Raw genomic sequence first — 17,376 nt, 5'->3', positions numbered from 1 at the left:
GGTAGGAAAGAAAAAGGAAGGAAGAAAGAGAGAAAAGCAAGAAAGAAGAAAGGAAGGAAGGAAAAAAGTAAAGGACATAGAAAGGAAAGAAAATAGAAAGGAAAAAAGGAAGGAAGGAGGTAGAAGGGAAGGAAGGAAGGAAAGGAAAGGACATAAGAAGGAAAAAAGAAAAAAGGAAGAAGGAAGAAAGAAGGAAATAAATATTTATTATACTACAAGTTGTGTGCCAGGTATTATGTTAACTACTTTACAAACATCATTTCCTTTGATCCTCATAGTAACTCTGATGGTGCTGTTAATATTATCCTCATTTAACGTCTTTTCTTTTTCTTTCTTTCTTACTTTTTTTTTTTTTTTTTGCAAAATAATAGGGATTAAATGACTTGCCCAGGATCACATAGACAGTAAGTGTTAAATGTCAGAGGTTGGATTTGAACTCAGGTCCTTCTGACTTCAGGGCCAATGCTCTATCCACTGTGCAATCTAGCTGTCTCTTATTCCTATTTACATTTGAAGAAACTGAGGCAGGAAGTGGTTCACAGAGTCACACAGCTAGCAAGTGTTTGAGATGGATTTGCACTTAGCGCTTTCTGAGAACTTGATGTCCAGTGCTCTGTCTTCTGCATCATTTAGTTGCCTCTAGAGAAAATTAAGGCAGCAGTAATGATGAATGGGGATGGAAGAGTATCAGGGAGAAAGAAGTCTTTCCTGAAAGCTGAATGGAAACGTATCTAGAAATTGGGTGACTTTGTCCTTACTTGCCCCACTAGCATAAGGGTCAGACCCAACATTGTGGATTTCCAATTCATACCCTCACTTGAGGTTTGAGGAGAAAATCTTAAGACCAGAATTTTTTTTTCAAATTTTAGGAAAAGTTGAGATTGTTTCACCCTTCTCTCACACTTTAGCCATGGACAAATTTAACTTAAACCAAACCTCTATTCTCACCCCCACCTCCCAAAACTTATTCATAAGTAGTCCTTCATACTTGATCTTTGTCATCCTTAGCCTGTCTCCCCAGCTTATTTTCTTTTTAAAATAATATTATATTTCCCCCAATAACATGTGAAAACAATTCTTAACATTCACTGTTTTATTTTTTTTAAGTTTTGAGTTCCAAATCCTTTCCCTCTCTTCCTCCTTTTCTCTCTTTGTCTCTTGACAAAAAAAAATTAAGAATACACATAGGAAATTTAATATGAAATGTACTGAGTATAACCAAATTAAAATTCAGCAAACATTTATTGTCTGTTATGTGTTCAGCCCTGAGGGAGACAGAGAAAAATATGATAACTTTTTTTTAACTTCAAGCATCTCACAGGAAAGAAGGGAAGGTAACTGCTCTACGTAAATAGCTAGTACAAAACAAAATGCAATAAGTACATGTAATAGAAATATAAGAAAATGGCTGTGAATATTAAAAGAGAGAAAAATCCCCCTTGTGGGTGTGTGGAAATTGTAGAAACCTGAACTTTTGATCTGGGAATAGGAGGAATCCTCATTGGTTGGAAGGGAACTCATTGGTTATCTGGTACAATTCACACATAAAAATGTATCTCTACTATTATACACCAAACAAGTAGTCATCTAGTTGGTGTTTTTGTAAAGTCCAAGGGAAGCGCCTGTTCCTAAGGAAGTCCATTCCCTTTCTAATAGCTCTAATTATTAGGAATTTTCTCCTTATATAATACTTAAGCTTACCCCGTTGCAACCTCCATCCTCATCTCTTACTTCTGGGTTCAAACAGACCAGCCTAAATCCTTCTCCCCAATTAAACGGTGCACCTTCTTCTTCCCCTAAACCCTTCTTCCCCTTCTTCCCCTCTCTGACTGCCTGGACACCAAGTAAATATCCTCATTCCTTTTCCAGTCCTCACGTGGCATATGCTAGAGATCCTTCCGTGCTGGTTGCACTGCTCTGGACACTCTCCACAATGCCCTTCCAAAAACATTGGGTGGCTGGTTGTTGCCCTTCATTCTCAAAAAGGACCAGCTATGTTAGAGTCGAGTTACAGTGTCTGAGTACGGCTGATCAGACCAATATGTGCTCAGAATCTCTACCCCAGGTCAAGCACAAATAGTCTCTGTGAACCTTTGGGGGGGATTTTCTAAATTTGGGTCTCGCATTTCTTTTGAATTACTTCAGTTTTGCTTTGTTCGTAGAGCACAGCACTTTCTCCAATGAGGGCACACTATGCTGGGCAGTCCCGTACCAGTGTCTCCCATGTCACACAATCAGTTCCAAATATTGTCCTCCAGGACTAGCCTAACCTGACCAGAACAGATTACAACAGGACTGTCATCTCCTTTTGTCTGAAGGCTGGCCATGTCTTGGTCTAGCCAGGGATTACATTAATTTTTTGGATGCCTTCTCCCACTATTGACTCCTCTTAACTTTTGCAGCCCACCAAAGCCCAAATCTTTTTGCATACAGATTCATATAATTTTAGAATTATTAGAACCACAGCACTCCATTTTATTTTCCCAGAAGAGCTCTCTGAAGAATAAATAACGCAAACTGCTGTCTATGTTTCCCTCATCTTATACTTGTTAAGGTGATTTCTCAAACCTAACTGTAAGAATTTTTGGTTGGAATAACAACTCACCTGTTTACCACCTGTGTAATTTGGGGCAAGCCGTATCAAGTCATCTTATCTAGAAAATCCAAGGAATTGAAGAATGTTCCATTTGTAGTCCTTCATTTTTGAGCTCCTTTTTCACATTGGAATTATTGTGTCCATTAGGCATCTTGCATTTGTGGTTGAAGAAATTGATAATTTCTGCTTAAAATTTTATATACTTTTAAAGATTATCAATATATGGCTTATGGTCATGATATGCATCATTAAATCATATAATTTATCATTTTCATCCAAGTATTGACTCATTAAAATTTTCAAAAGGACTCATCTACTGTAATGGCATTAAATGAACTATATAGTTTACAGAGATACTCTAGATTCATGAGAACATTTATGTTTTTAAATAATCCAGCAAGGAAGAGCAGATACGGGCACATGTGAAACCACTCTAACTTAGGTGCTTTAAGGTGTTTAGGGTAAGTTAGGGATAGATTTCAGGTTATAATAATAAAGTGTTTAGGGATGCTCTCAGATAGATTTGATATTTGCTAGCATTTGTTATAAAGCACTCCACTTAGGACTGAAGATACAAAAAGAAAATTGAAAAAGCCTCTGCCATACATTTTTACCAGGAAGAAAGGCATATATACAGTAAATTAATACAAAATGCATATGTATTAATTTTAGGGAAAGTAGAAAGCACTAATAACTGGGGAGATCATGAGGGAAGGACTCTACATAGGGAGAGATCCAGCAATAGATACAGAGAAAAAAGAGATTCTGCATAAATAGTGAAATCTTCCAATTCAACTTCCATATTGGAAGTCATTAAGACATGATTAAGAAATGCACAAATAGGCACATTTTCATTGCATGATATTTGTAATGTCCCCAAAGCTCAATTCACAGAATATACTCTACTAATTCCAAACCATCTTGAGAATAATCCAAAAAGATTCTTTTAGCTGTGATAGAAAATAACAAAACCATCCTAACAAAGCATTGGTCAGTGGTACTTTTACTGTGAATCCAGCAGTCCATATGTACCACCTATAGAGGTGCGGAAGTCCTGAATTCTCTGTGCTATATTTTATTATACAAGAAACAGTTTGGTGAGATCTAGTTTCAGAGACAATAAGATTTAGATTCAAGTCTCACCCATGTTATAGGCTGAATGTGTGATCCTGGAAAAGTGACTGAATCTTTCAGTCAAATGATGACAATTTTGCATAAATATTAGTTGCAGAGCAGTTGCCAATCTGCTGTGACTAGAGAATATGTAGAGTTCCTTCTATCAATAAAGTTCTAAGTTTAGCCAGATAAATGGATGAGTAAATAAATAATGCTTATTGAATCCGACTAAATTGGAAAACTCCTTGATTGTTTCAGACACACCAGTATGCAATGTGAAGCTATTATAAAGATCTATCACATGGTAATAAATATAAAGATTTATCATAAAGCTCCAATTGGAGAATGAATCCAAGACAACACCTGGTACCTGGTTACTGCCAAAGTTAAACGGTGCACCTCTTTCCACTCAGCATAGGTTATAGATTCCCCTGTAAATTACCTCCCCTTATCCTGTTCCACCTGCTTCTTGTATGTGGTATGCAGTCCTGTGTGGTTTCACTCCATTAATGAGGCTTTGGCTCTACTTCAGACTTGATGGAATTCCCAGGGCAGTGAGCCCAGCAGATGCTGAATTCAGACAGGAGCATGGATACTAAGGCCCTTCCCTTATCATTATAGGTTTAGAATTATCACAGTTTAGAATTATCAATTATTATTCTTCTCTATAGTTAGTCTGGTGGAAACAACAGGGAGCACACATCTCTTATCCTCTGTAAAAAATCAAAACTAGTCTTACAAAATCTTAATTTAATGCAGCCAGTACTTTTTAGGAGAACTTAGAATGAAAAGTAAAAATCTGTTAAAGATAGATTTATAGGAAGTGAGTGACCATGTACAGTTGACTATAATGAAACTTTTTTATAGTGCTTGGTAATATTAAAATTTTTTTATGATTTTGATTAAATTCCAGCACTGATGTTGTAGCTTTAGCATACTTCCAGAAACCAAATTTATAGGATATCAGGTTTTGTTCTCCCATGTGTAATATGTATCTAGGTGGGATAAAACCTAAGAAAATTCAGTTTATTGACATATTATATTTATACTAATGTGCTTCTAGTAAGACATGGCTTCTTCTGGTGTCTTCAGTTTGGGAAACAAAAAACATGCCCCCCCCAGATTAGCTAAGTGTGGAGAAATTCCTTTATCTCATATTCCTACCACTATCTGAATTGGAAGAAAGCTAGGGTTCATAAAGGCAACAAACCAAATATTCAAGGCACTGAGATGGAACCTGTAACTGTTCAAGGCGTTTTGTTTTATTTCAGGGAAAGAAAAACTCATTCTTCAAGTGCCTTCAGTTTACATTACAATCTCTTCTGAACTCAATTATTCAGGAGAAAGAAAACTTACATCTGTTTTTAATGATAACTACCTGCTGAAATGTGCACTCTTTGGTCTCAAAGTCAGGCAGGAACTAAGCCTTCACCTAATCTAAGTATCCGCCTCAATGTTCATCCAAAGTGGTCCCAGAGCCTTCAACATTAAAGAGAAGCCTCTTGTTTTAATTGGACACCACAAAAAATTCCTATGGCCTTTTGATGATATGTTTGTTAGCAGATATTTGCATTTTAAAAATAAAAAAGGAGAAAAGACGAGATGTATGTAAATGTTATAATAAAGAATTTAGTCAGAAATCAGATACCATTCAGTTATACTGAAACAAAGGCTAATTTGGTTAGGTCACAGTACTCATGAGAGTGGGACAATAGAATTGAAAACTTTAGAGCTAAATTAACTTTCCTAACTAACTCCTAAGGTAGTAAATGTATCACCCATTTTCTGTTGTATGAAGAAAACATAATAGCTGTCTACCCACAACTCTCCTGCCTACTACATTCCCATGAAAATGATCTCCCCAAAACACCATAATAAGATCATGGTTTTAGAACTAGTTATAAGAAACCCTCAGAGGTCACCAAGTCCATTTTACAGATGAGAAACCTGTGGCCCAGATAGTTTAAATGATTTGCTGGGAGGGGGTCCCCACAACTTATAAGTTTATGAGGTGAGATTCAAATCCAAACCTTCCTAATTCCTAAAATTCCTGATTTTGCACTCTGTTTTTTGTATCTTGTTGCCTTTTTTTTTTTATTAAGATTTGGGTTCTCTTTTTCTCCAGGTTGACAGGAAATGGGTTCCAAAGTTGTGGGGTTCTCTGGCCTTTTCTAGATCTTTGCAAAACCCTTCAGTTTCCATAGTTAGATGCAGCAAGAGATAGAAATTTGTCATTTCTGCTCTGTCTTCTCCAATGTCCTCATTAGCTATTTATATCTCAATCAGTATCGATCATTACTCATTAAACAAAATTATTTCTGTGCAAGCATCCAGAATTTTACATAATCTTGACATGTATATGGGAGACACCTTTATAAAAGAGAGCCTTTAAAGCTGTTTCTTCTGCTGTGTTCAATGCTATATAATTATAAGGAATTGTGGGGTGGGGAGGTGGTAAGAGAGGGTGGAAGGAAGATGGTGGCAAAGGCAGCTTCCAGGACAATGAGGCTGGTGGATCATAGTGGTGGAGGGAACAAGAGAATTGTATGTAAATGTCATTGGAAATTTTTTGTAGATTAAAATTTTAGTTAAATCACTAAGGTTCTTTGGAGAATATTAATAGTTTTTTTTAATAACTCTTTCCTCAATTCTTTCATCTGCCCATCTTAAAGGCCCAAGTGAAATCCTGCCTCTTTTGGGAAGATTTCCCTGAACTTTCTAGGTGACAAATCACTCAATTAATTTCATAGTCCTTTTTCATTTTTATTATTAATTTACTGTATTCCATTTTGTGTTAGAAATATTTGTGTAATGTATTGGTCAACCTGCCATCTGGGGGAAGAGGTAGGGAGAATGTTCCAATGTTTTGGAACAAAAAGATTTGTAACTGTCAATGCTGAAAAATTACCTATGCATATATCTTGTAAATAAAAAGCTGTAATAAAAAAAGAAATATTTGTGTATATGCTTTATACTTCTGTAGTCAACTGTAAGCTTCTTAAAGGCAAACTATTTCTTATCTATTTAAGTAATAATATTATTTAAAATAGTTTGTAATTTATAATTAAATATAGTTATTATCTTTGTACTTTTCCCAATACATTGCTTTATGCGTAGTAGACACTTACAAAGGATTGTTGAATGAATATATTATTAATTTGTTTTTAATTTCCAACATACCCTGTGTAAGATGTGCAGAATTAGAGAAGCCACACTAAATGTTCATATTGACTATTTGTGTCTGACCTGTGGCAAAGCATTCCAAGCTCGTATTGGTTTGATCAGCCACAGTCAGACCCACTGTAATTCGATGCTAACATAGTGATATGATTTTGGTCCTCTTCAAGAAAGAAGGACAACAACCAACTAACCTTACACATAGTAGAAAAAAAGGATTGTTAAATGAACATATTATTAATTTATTTTTATTTCCAACAAACCCTGGATAGTGAAAATATAATCTGTGATTATTAATACATTTTGTTACTATAATCACTAAAATCACTAATCTCTGAGTAATGGGATTCCTTTCTTTTTTAGGTCATCATTGAGTGGTCTCCTTACATCATCATTTCGTCAACACCAAGAATCATTAGCAGCAGAGAGAGAGAGGCGACGGCAAGAGAGAGAAGAGAGATTGCAAAGGATAGAACGAGAAGAAAGAAATAAATTCAAGTAAGGAACAATTTTGAGATATATAATTTGATACCTTGAAAATGTAAATGCCAATACAATTATTCATGAATGTAATAAAATAATAGTATTAATGCCTTGAATTCATACAAGGGCTTTAAGGTTTGCAAAAAAAATTACAAAATTTATCTTATTTGAGTCTCACAACAGCCCCATGAGATAGATAATAGTACTGCTTTATTTTATAGATGAAACCAAGACTGAAAGAGATTAAGTGATTTGACTGGGATCACACAGTTAGTAAATGTCATGAAATAGGACTCAAACTTGTCTTCATATCTTACATTCTGGATGCTACATCATGTGTTTACAGGAGAGATAGAAGCCAGACTGGAAAGAATAATAGATTGGGAATTACAATCTAGGTTCAGCGCTCTAATCTGCTTTTTCCTATTTTTTGAACTTGCACAGGTCATAGACATACCATGTGCTTCTATTTCCTAACCTGTAAATTAAGGGTTTAGACATTTGAAATCCCTTCCAGCTTTAAAATTATGATTTTATGAATAGTTCCATTTGAGGATTGACGAAGGAAAAATTATGGATATTAGTTACTGGATAATCTGCCCCTAGGAAGGTTTTATTATGGAATGTTATAGAATTTTTCACAGAAAAAGTCATAGAATACTGCAACTAAAAAGTACTTTTGAGAAAGTTTGATATTCATTTATAGATGATCCACAATCTTCATAATCACTACCTAAAAAAGTTTTTTGTTATCCAGATTGTCTTTGCCACAAGAAATGTTTCTATAAACTGATAACTGAGGAAATTATCAAAATCCAATTGAAATCTGATGAGTACAATTGTAAAATTACTTATATGTGATTACCCACCTGGAAGTCTAAAATTTTATAATCTGGTAAAATGTTCATCTCGATTATCATGTAAGTAGAAGGACAGAAATAATCTTGCAATTTATGAGACTATTTTTAATATTTTTAATCAAAGGCCATGTTGTTTTGGTTACTTTTAAATCCACCATTGTTGTAGGTATGTATATGGATTTGCTTATTAAATTTCATCTCAGTGATAATCATAATCATAACAATCTCCTCCAAGTTCATGTCAGTCAGATTAATGTCCAGTGAAGACTTAATGTTTCTGGGAACTAAAGTAAGGGCCATCTTACAGCAAGAACATTGAAAGTAATTTGATGTCCAGCAATATTGTCAAATAGGTTCCCACCTAGGCAGTATGATAACTCTGTTCCTAAGAGTCAAAGAAAATAGAAACACAAGTTATATGGTTATAAATCAGCCCTATTAAAAAGCATAATGATGATCTGCTTTGAGTAAGTGGAGCCTCTTTGTGTTTACTGGAGGAACCCCCCCCAAAAAAAATACCAATATCCCACCTGCTGGAAGTGCTTCAGTACAGATGGTGCTGACCAGTAAAGCAAGCAAATTATTAGTGCATAAGAAAGGACCTGGGAATGTGAATGCTTTCATTATGTGCCAGCATAATCTTAACAAAACTGAAAACAGATCTTTCCAGTTATAGGCAAGGATTTCATGCTGTTTTTTGTCAACAGTACCCTCAATTCCAATAGCATTCAATAGTATATTATAAGCCAATGCAGGACAATAGCAAGAAATAATTTTATCCATAAGGCCAGATTAGATAAAATAAGAGCTAAAAAACTAAAAAGGAAAATGTTAAAGAACCTGAGGTCGATGAAAAATTTAAATGAACACAAACTCCTAAAATTTTGGATATTAACAAAACAGGTGACAAAAGTAATACCATTCTCAAATAATTTTGAAGAGGAGACAGACATACTTGGACTGGAATTTCAAAAAGCACTTTTTAAGTTTGATAACATAAATCCAACTAGCTAAAAAACTACATAAAAACAATGCTATAACCACCATGAGTGAATGAATTCTCACAAAATTTTTGACAGAAAGATTCAAGAAAAATAAATCCTGATCCAAAAGAAAATAAACAACTGTTTTTAGTTCATTTATTTATAAAAGTTGGTAAAAGGGGTTTAGAGAAATACCCATGAATCCAGAAAGACATGAATTAAAATCCTGACTCTGACATCCACTGTCTGTGTGACCACAGGCAAGACACAGCTGTCCATGTTTCAGATTTCTTTCTAGGACTAAAAGTTACAGATGAGTGGTTGCTCTGCATCCGTGGAATGAGCTTTTTCACTGATCCTTCCTAACGCTGATGGAACCACAGATGTAGAGCATCATTGCCATTCAGAAAAGTCAAGATACCATGAAAGGCAAAAAAAGACCAAAATGAAATAATCCTTACCTTCAAAGAATTTACATTCTATTGAGAAAGTGGAAGTATCAGGTATAGGTGACTTTTTCAAGTTTAGTAATGAAGGGGGAGAAAGATAAGACAATAGCTAGATGAAGTATAAGGGTCAAGGGAAGTTTTTGTTTGTTTTTAGAATTGGTGGGACTTGTTATGTATATAAACAAATGGAAAGAAGTCAGAAGAGAGAAAGAAATGAAACGTTTTTGAGTAAGAGAAAAAGTTTCAGAAATAAGGACCTAGAAATACTAAGAGAAGATGGGGGTTAAGGGCAGAGGTAGAGGAATTCACTTTAATGAAAATAGTGCTATCCCTTCTATTTTTTGCACATGAGCTCTGTGTCCCAACTCTAGCCATTTTCACTATCTCATCTCCACATCCCAAGTTCCATACTTATACCAAGTTTTTAAAAAGTCCACACCTCCTGCAAGAAATCTTCCCCAAATCTTCTTAGTGCTTTCCCTCTGAGAAAAATTTCTTTAGTTTACCTTGTAAATATCTTGTTTATTCATAGTTGTTTGCATGTTGTATCCCCCAAAAGACTGTGAGTTCTTTGTGGACATGGAATTTTTAAAATCTTTCTTTGTGTCCGCAGTGCTTAGCATAGTATTTGGCACAGGATAGGCACTTAATAAATGTGGACTGATTGATGACTGCTTCTGAGGTAGTAGGGACAGCAAGTAATAACCTTTGGATCTTTAAGGAATGAAGGGAGAGACATTAAAGTGGCTCTTGCCAATTGATCTCAGACTTCTCAGTAAAGAAAGTTGATGTAAACTTCAGAGTAAAATTCAAATCAATAAATACTTATTAAATGTTCCTCCTGTGTTCTGGACCCTGGGATGGTCACTGGGTACAAAAAGACAAAAACAAAAAACTTTTTTAGATAGAGAAATGACATGGCAGCTTTTCTAAGAATGAATTGTTCAGGAGAAAAAGTGGAAGTTGGGAGGCCAATTGGGAGTCTACATTTTCCAATGGAAAATAGCAAGGGAAGTGAATTAGGTCTATGGCCATGTGCATATAGAGAAGAGGAGGAATGGAAAAAACACTATAGAAGTAAATATAAATCTTAGTAACCAGTGAGTATGGGCAGTGAGGAAGAGAGTCAAAGATTATGCCACAGGTATGAACCGAGATGATTGGGAGGATGTCTGTGGTTTTCCTCAGCAGAAATAGGGGAGTTTAGAGAATGAGAACATTTCTCAGAACATTTACAATTCTATGAACCACTGCCTTAGGCTCCCAATTCTGGAGAAATATTTTTGTCCAGAATCAATCAAGGAAATTACTTTAGAAAGTTATTCCTCCAAACATAATGTCAAAGATTTATATTCTACCTATTTTTCAAATCACAAGCCCTTATCTTTTGAAAGAACTCAAGAGCAAATCAATCTCTCCCTTTCCTAGATCATTTCACATTTATTGTTGCTGTTGTATGATCAAATTGTCTATCTTTTATTTTATAAATTGTTATACACAATGTGATGCAGTGTAAAATGTAGACAGATAGATAGATAAACAGATAAATAGTTATTGGTTTTAGAAATCACAAAACCTGGATTCAGATCTCAGATGTGTTAGTAAGAGATGTGTCATTTTAGAACAATCATTTCTCCAGGCTTGTCTTGTCATCTGTAAAGTGAGGGTAGATAACTCTCTTATCTTTTGGGGCCCATCATTGTCCAATGGTAACTAGTTTGCTTGCTAATTGTTCATCTGAGCACATCCCCCCGGTTTTGGGTAGGAATCATACTGTATATGTATGTGTGTGTGTGATATACACACATTATATAGTACATATGCATATATAAATATACATATATACAACTTTATGGCAAGAATATAAAATATTCTTTATAAATATTTACAGTTTATAAACAATTGAAAAAAAGTAAAAGAGAGAAGACCAAGCACATAGGCTATAACATGTAGAGAATATGATTTATAAGTTTTGTGATTAATATGTATTCTATGTATATCTATACACCTATATTATGGATTGGGTATACTTTATATCTGTGTGCACACATTTCTCTACATATTTCCCTAATGAAGTAATTAAAATGAAATGGGGAAAGAAGTTGAGAATCAAAACCCAACTTCCTCATAGAGAAACATCTGTCTGAATTTTCTGAATCTGCCAGTATTTCATTGGTCTGGTTAGTTATTTAAAGACACATAAATAGATCATGGAAAAATCATCCTTTTTCTGTGGGGGAATTTGGATCATTGGGATAAACCACAGCATCTGGGAATTACAGTTCCTGTAATTCCATAGAGAAAGTCTGGTCAAGTGAAAAATCAATTAAAAAGAACTATGAACACTTAAAAAGTAATTGAAGTTCCCAGATCCTTTCCTTTATTTGGTAGCGAGGTGGTGTAGTGTATAGAATAGTAGACTTGGAGTCAAGAAGACCTGACTTCAAATTCTATTAGCTACATGATCTTCAACAAATCAGTTAATGTCAGCCTCAGTTTCCTCAGCTTCTAAACAGGGATGATAATGACACCTGTCTTAGAGAATTATTGTGAGAATGAAACATAGTAGAATGTTATGACATATGTAGTGTCCATTGCAAACCTTATAGCTCTTTATAAATGCCAGTTATTATTCATGTATTCCTATTTCCACTTATCGTTAACCATTACATTGAGGTAAGGTGCTGATTGTATTTGAACCTTTTGCACTGAAAAGCACAAGTTTATATATGCTTCTAAGGATAAAGCAAGATATGTAAAAGTATTTACAAAGTTTAAACCATTATGTATTTACTATCATTATTGTTATTATTGTTGTTTTGTTTTTATATTGTGATAAGAACAAAGCAAGGATCCATATCTAAGAATGTTTGACACAGAAAGAATGCTTTTCCATTTGCCGTTGTTTTCTATTATTAATAAGAAAACTTTCATTGTTTTCTTTAGCTATTTCTTTATCATTTCCTGATCATCTAATGCTATCATTTCCCTTATCTTTTTTAAAAAAATTCTGTATGCTTCTGTTAGCCGAGATTATTTAGACAAACGAGAAGAGCAAAAACAAGCAAGAGAAGAAAGGTTTGTAAATGTGTCTGTCCTTTTCCCCATTTTTAACCACACAGTTCTTGGAATTGAATGCAAAACTAACCAAGCATGTAAGAAAAATTATTAAAGTAAAAATTAAAATAAAGTATTTTAATATGTTTGCAGTTTGTGTAAAATCCACTAATACCTCAGTTAACTAGTGGGTGTGCCTAAGAAGTGGGATATTTTGATTAATTGCATGAAATTGCTAAACATAAGGATGTTTCTGGATAAACAAAGAACTTTTTTTTATTTCCGGAACTCACAGATATGAGTTTGATTAGGAGAAAGGAAGAGAGAGAAGGGAACACTTATTTATTAAGCTCCCACTACATCCCAGGCACTGTACTATATGTATTATAAATATCTCATAATAACCACCTGTAAAGTAGATGTTATTCTTATCTCTATTTTAAAGTCAAAGAAATTGAGGCAGCTTGAAGTTAAATAATTTATCCAAGACTACACAGCTAGTAAGTTTCTAAGGCCAGATTTGAAACTCCTGATTCCAAATCCAGTGCTCTGTCCTCTGCACTACCAAACTGCCTATGATCATTTTATTTATTTTTTTAATTATGTAATTTAAAAAACCTTAATAAATAAAAATCTTAATTCAGGTTGCCAGTTCAATATCAATACACTTTTTAAAAAATACAAAGTTAAAGTTGTCTCTAATGACTCTAATTAAGCATAATAAGTCATTGGAATATTAGTTTAAAAAAGTCATCTTTCCCCCTTCCCCACTGTGTTCTTTGTAGCCTAGAGAAGTTAGTCAATGGCATAATAGAGCATAGGAAGACATAGGTTGAAATCTCATCTCTAATGCTTTCTAAGTAGTATCACCCTAAGCAAGACACTGAACCTTGAAATGCTTCAGCAAACTCCCTAGGACTTAACTCCTGAGTTCCAATTGCCTTGTAGTCTCTTGGTAGAGGAAGTTCCTCTCCCTGGTGAAATCACAGATCTTTCTGTATTCAAGTCCAATTTATCTTCTTTTGTTTATTTTAAACTTAAGTGCATGGACTACCTGCTATCTAGGGGAGGGGATGGGGGGAAGAAGGGGAAAATTTGGAACAGAAGGTTTTGCAAGGGTCAATGTTGAAAAATTACCCATGCATATGTTTTGTAAATAAAAAGCTTTAATTAATTAAAAAAATTAAAAAGTTAAATACAAAATAGGAAGGAAAAAAATCACCATGTGCACAGCAGAACATAAGAAAGGATTCAAAATGTAAAGCAATAAATTTCCATTTCAAGAAAGCCTATAACAATAACTACTACACATTATGTTTAGAGATATCTGTCTTTTCTTTTCTTCCTTGTAGGTTTTTTTTGGTTCTCTGTGGTGCATCTTAAAAATTCTTTTTCCCCCATTTTTCCCCCTTTCTCCCAGAAGACTACAATTAAGCATGGATATTAACACACATAAATATATACATACATATACATATATCTATTACAGACAAACATATATAATATACATATCTACATATACATAGATATGTACATAGATCAATATAATCACATACATATATATTCATATGCATCTATGTAAGAACATATTATGCTTGTTTGTCCTCTCTTTCTCTGAAGATAGTAACATCATTCTTTCATAAGTCCAGGTCTCTTCATATTTTCTAACTCCACTATACCACAGCAATATTCCAACCTCATACTGTATAGTTATTTTAAATAGTTTAAAATAATATTGATTAATATGGTTGATATATAGTATGCCTAATCTGTTTTTTTCTTTTCATTAAAGATATTTTAGCTTTAACTTTGTATAAGATCATTATTGCTATCCCTGATTTTTTTTACATAATAAATTCTACTCTATCCAGGTCTTATTTGATTCCAAAACTATTCTTCTACCTACTACAGAACATAGACTATTGACTCATCCAACTAGATAATTACCATGCCTAATAATCAGTGTACCCAAGAAATATGGAGTAAACAGGAGACCAAGAGAGTAACTAAGAAGTTTCTGATTTTCTGGACATATTGTTTTTCTATTGAGGGGATTTATTTAATTTTAATACATATAATTGTCCCATTAACAATCCTTGCATTGAGATGACTTGCACTGTTTTTATAGAATTGAAGGATTTGGAAAGTTTAAATGTGTTTTAGATAAAATTCCGGATTCCAAACTTTTTTAGGTTGGGTGATTGTACTCTTAGGTTATGTCCACATACGGCAAACAAAAACAGCTGTCATTATTTAAAAGCTACTGGTGAGGTCTCAGGGTATTGTGTGTTAATGTCTGAACTATCTCTGACAGACCTTGAAATGTACTGAGACTATTGGGAAGAAGCTATTTCATTTCATTATTTTTGGCTGCTTATTTTTCTCTAAATAAGACAATTAAGATGGTCCAGAAGGCTTGGCTGATTTCCTGCTTTTCTCTTCCCCTTCCTCTTGCACCCTTCCAGATTCCAGGATACGCCGCAAATGCCCAAATTTGTTCTTTTAACTGCTGTCCAACTCCCGCCCAGTCTCTAAAATATTATGCTTCTATAGCCCATTACTGGAAAACAATTATAGCCACAGCATTTGATTTTACAATTTGGTGCTTTATTGTTTTAGATATTTTTAGCAGTCTAAATTTGTGCTTTGTTTTGAAAATAAAGTACCTCTTGGGTACTTTATTTCTGAAGATCTATATGGATAACACCAGAAGAATAAGGTTTCCTTTACTGAATTTTTAATAGATTGGGGAACAAATGAAGAAAATTCCAATTCACTGAGAATTGGGAAGTAGAAGCAAACTAAAAACCGGGGTGTGGAGTGGGAGACAGGTGATGTTAAAACTGAAAGGATGGGGCAGCTAGGTGGGGCAAGTGGGGCAGTGAATAGAGCACCAGCCCTTCCAGCTGTGACTCTGGGCAAGTCACTTAACCCCAATTATCTCAGCAAAAAAAAAAAAAAAAACCTAAAAAGGAACACAGAAACAAGAGAAATTATATAATCAGTCTTAGCTAATGATATTTAATGCTTCATCACACTGATAGGGCCATATTTTACCACTTTAAGAAAATGCCATTTGAGACAGAAATCATAGAAGATAATAATTACATTCTTTGACACATTTTTTGGAGCAGAATCATAGATGTCTATTTGAAAGGGGCCTTAGAAACACTCCATTCTATATCTATTTCTCTCTAATTTCATCTATCTCTTTAGCGCCTCTCTTTCTCTTTCTCTCTCTCTCTCTCTCTCTCTCTCTCTCTCTCTCTCCCCTCTCCCTCTCCCTCTCTCTCTCTCCCCCTCTCTTCCTCTCTCCCTCTCTCTCTCTCTTTTTCCCTTTCTGTTTCTCTCTGTCTCTGCATCTCTCTGTCTGTCTATCTCTGTCTATCTCTGTGTGTGTGTGTGTCTCCCTCCCTCTCCCTCTCTGTCTGTCTCTCTGCATCTCTCTCTTTCTCTCTTTCTATCTCTCTCTTTCTCTTTGTCTCTCTGTATCTCTCTATCTCTCTTTCTCTCTCTCTCTCTCTTTCTCTCTCTTTCTTTCATATCCTATAAGTTAGAACTTGTGAAGACTCAACAATGAATAAACGTCACTAAGGAAGGAGAGGATTTAAAGGAAAAAAGAGGCTTGTACGATACATACAGTTAAGGAGAAATAGAAGGAAAAAATAGCAAAAAGACCAAAGGAACCAGGTACCATAGTGTCACAAAATATAAGAGAGAAAGAGTTTTAAATGATGGGTGATTAATAATGTTATATGATACTGAGAAGCTGAGTATGATAAGGAATATGAGAGGACAGTTTATTCTCATAGAATTTTAGGATTGAAAATGATTTAGAGTGCCTTTAGTCTGACACTAGTGCAGTGCAGGAATCTTTCTGTAATATTTCTGACAAGTGATTTTCCAGCTTCTTCTTAAACACTTTCATTGACAGAGAAAAGGCTGTCTCATAGAAGGACAACCATTGCTCAGTTCTCTTGAACACATTGGGATCCACAAACATTTATAAAGTTCCCACAATTCAATTAGCATTCATCAGGTGCTTACTTACTATATGTCTTATACTATGCTAAGTGATAGGGGATCTGAAAGAAAAACAAATTAGTCCCTGCCCTTAAGGAGATTACATTATATTAGGAAGATATAGCCAGAACACAAATAAGTCATCACAAAAAAATATGGAGAAAGTTTTTAGAACTAGGGTAATTGAGAAAGGTTTCACTAAAGAGATAGTACCTAACCTTATTCTCAAAGGAATATAAATCCTAAAAACTGAAGATAGAGATGTAAATATTGTCCTCCAATCCCAGAAAGGGTATGAATAAATAAATAGGGGTAGGAAATGGTATGCATATAGAGTCTGAGAAATAGTTTGTGACTTATTTTAGTTATAACATAATGTGTGTGAAAGGGATTAATAAGAAATAAGATTAGAAAGGAAAGTTTGAAGCCAGAATATAAAAACTAGTGTTTGAGGAGTTTGTATTTTATCTGAGTCAGAAGGAGCTATGGAGAGTTTTAGAGCAAGGAAGTGATAATCAGACCTGTGCATTAGGAAAATCATTTTAGCAGTTGCATAAAGGATGGATAAGAGGGAAAATACCAGAATTGGGGAAATACATTGGAGCCTAATATAATGATTCAGGTAAAAGAAT

At 34.5% G+C, this 17,376-nt stretch overlaps 1 protein-coding gene across 8 annotated transcripts in view; it reads left to right on the top strand.

Moving 5' to 3' along the window:
* Positions 1–17,376, top strand: part of FHOD3 (formin homology 2 domain containing 3) — a 652,613-nt gene that overhangs the window by 522,427 nt on the left and 112,810 nt on the right. For 6 of the 8 annotated variants that reach the window (XM_051969747.1, XM_051969753.1, XM_051969752.1 and 3 more), the window contains 2 exons: positions 7,253–7,387; positions 12,692–12,742. In XM_051969747.1, coding sequence (XP_051825707.1) covers positions 7,253–7,387; positions 12,692–12,742 — 186 coding nt within the window. The remainder of the gene's footprint in view (positions 1–7,252; positions 7,388–12,691; positions 12,743–17,376) is intronic. The other 2 variants (XM_051969754.1, XM_051969750.1) reach the window with 1 other exon arrangement.

Source organism: Antechinus flavipes, chromosome 1, assembly GCF_016432865.1.
Source record: "Antechinus flavipes isolate AdamAnt ecotype Samford, QLD, Australia chromosome 1, AdamAnt_v2, whole genome shotgun sequence".
Taxonomy (NCBI): Eukaryota; Metazoa; Chordata; class Mammalia; order Dasyuromorphia; family Dasyuridae; genus Antechinus; species Antechinus flavipes.
Note: the sequence above shows the minus strand (reverse complement) of the source record. Positions and strands in the feature narration are given on the sequence as shown.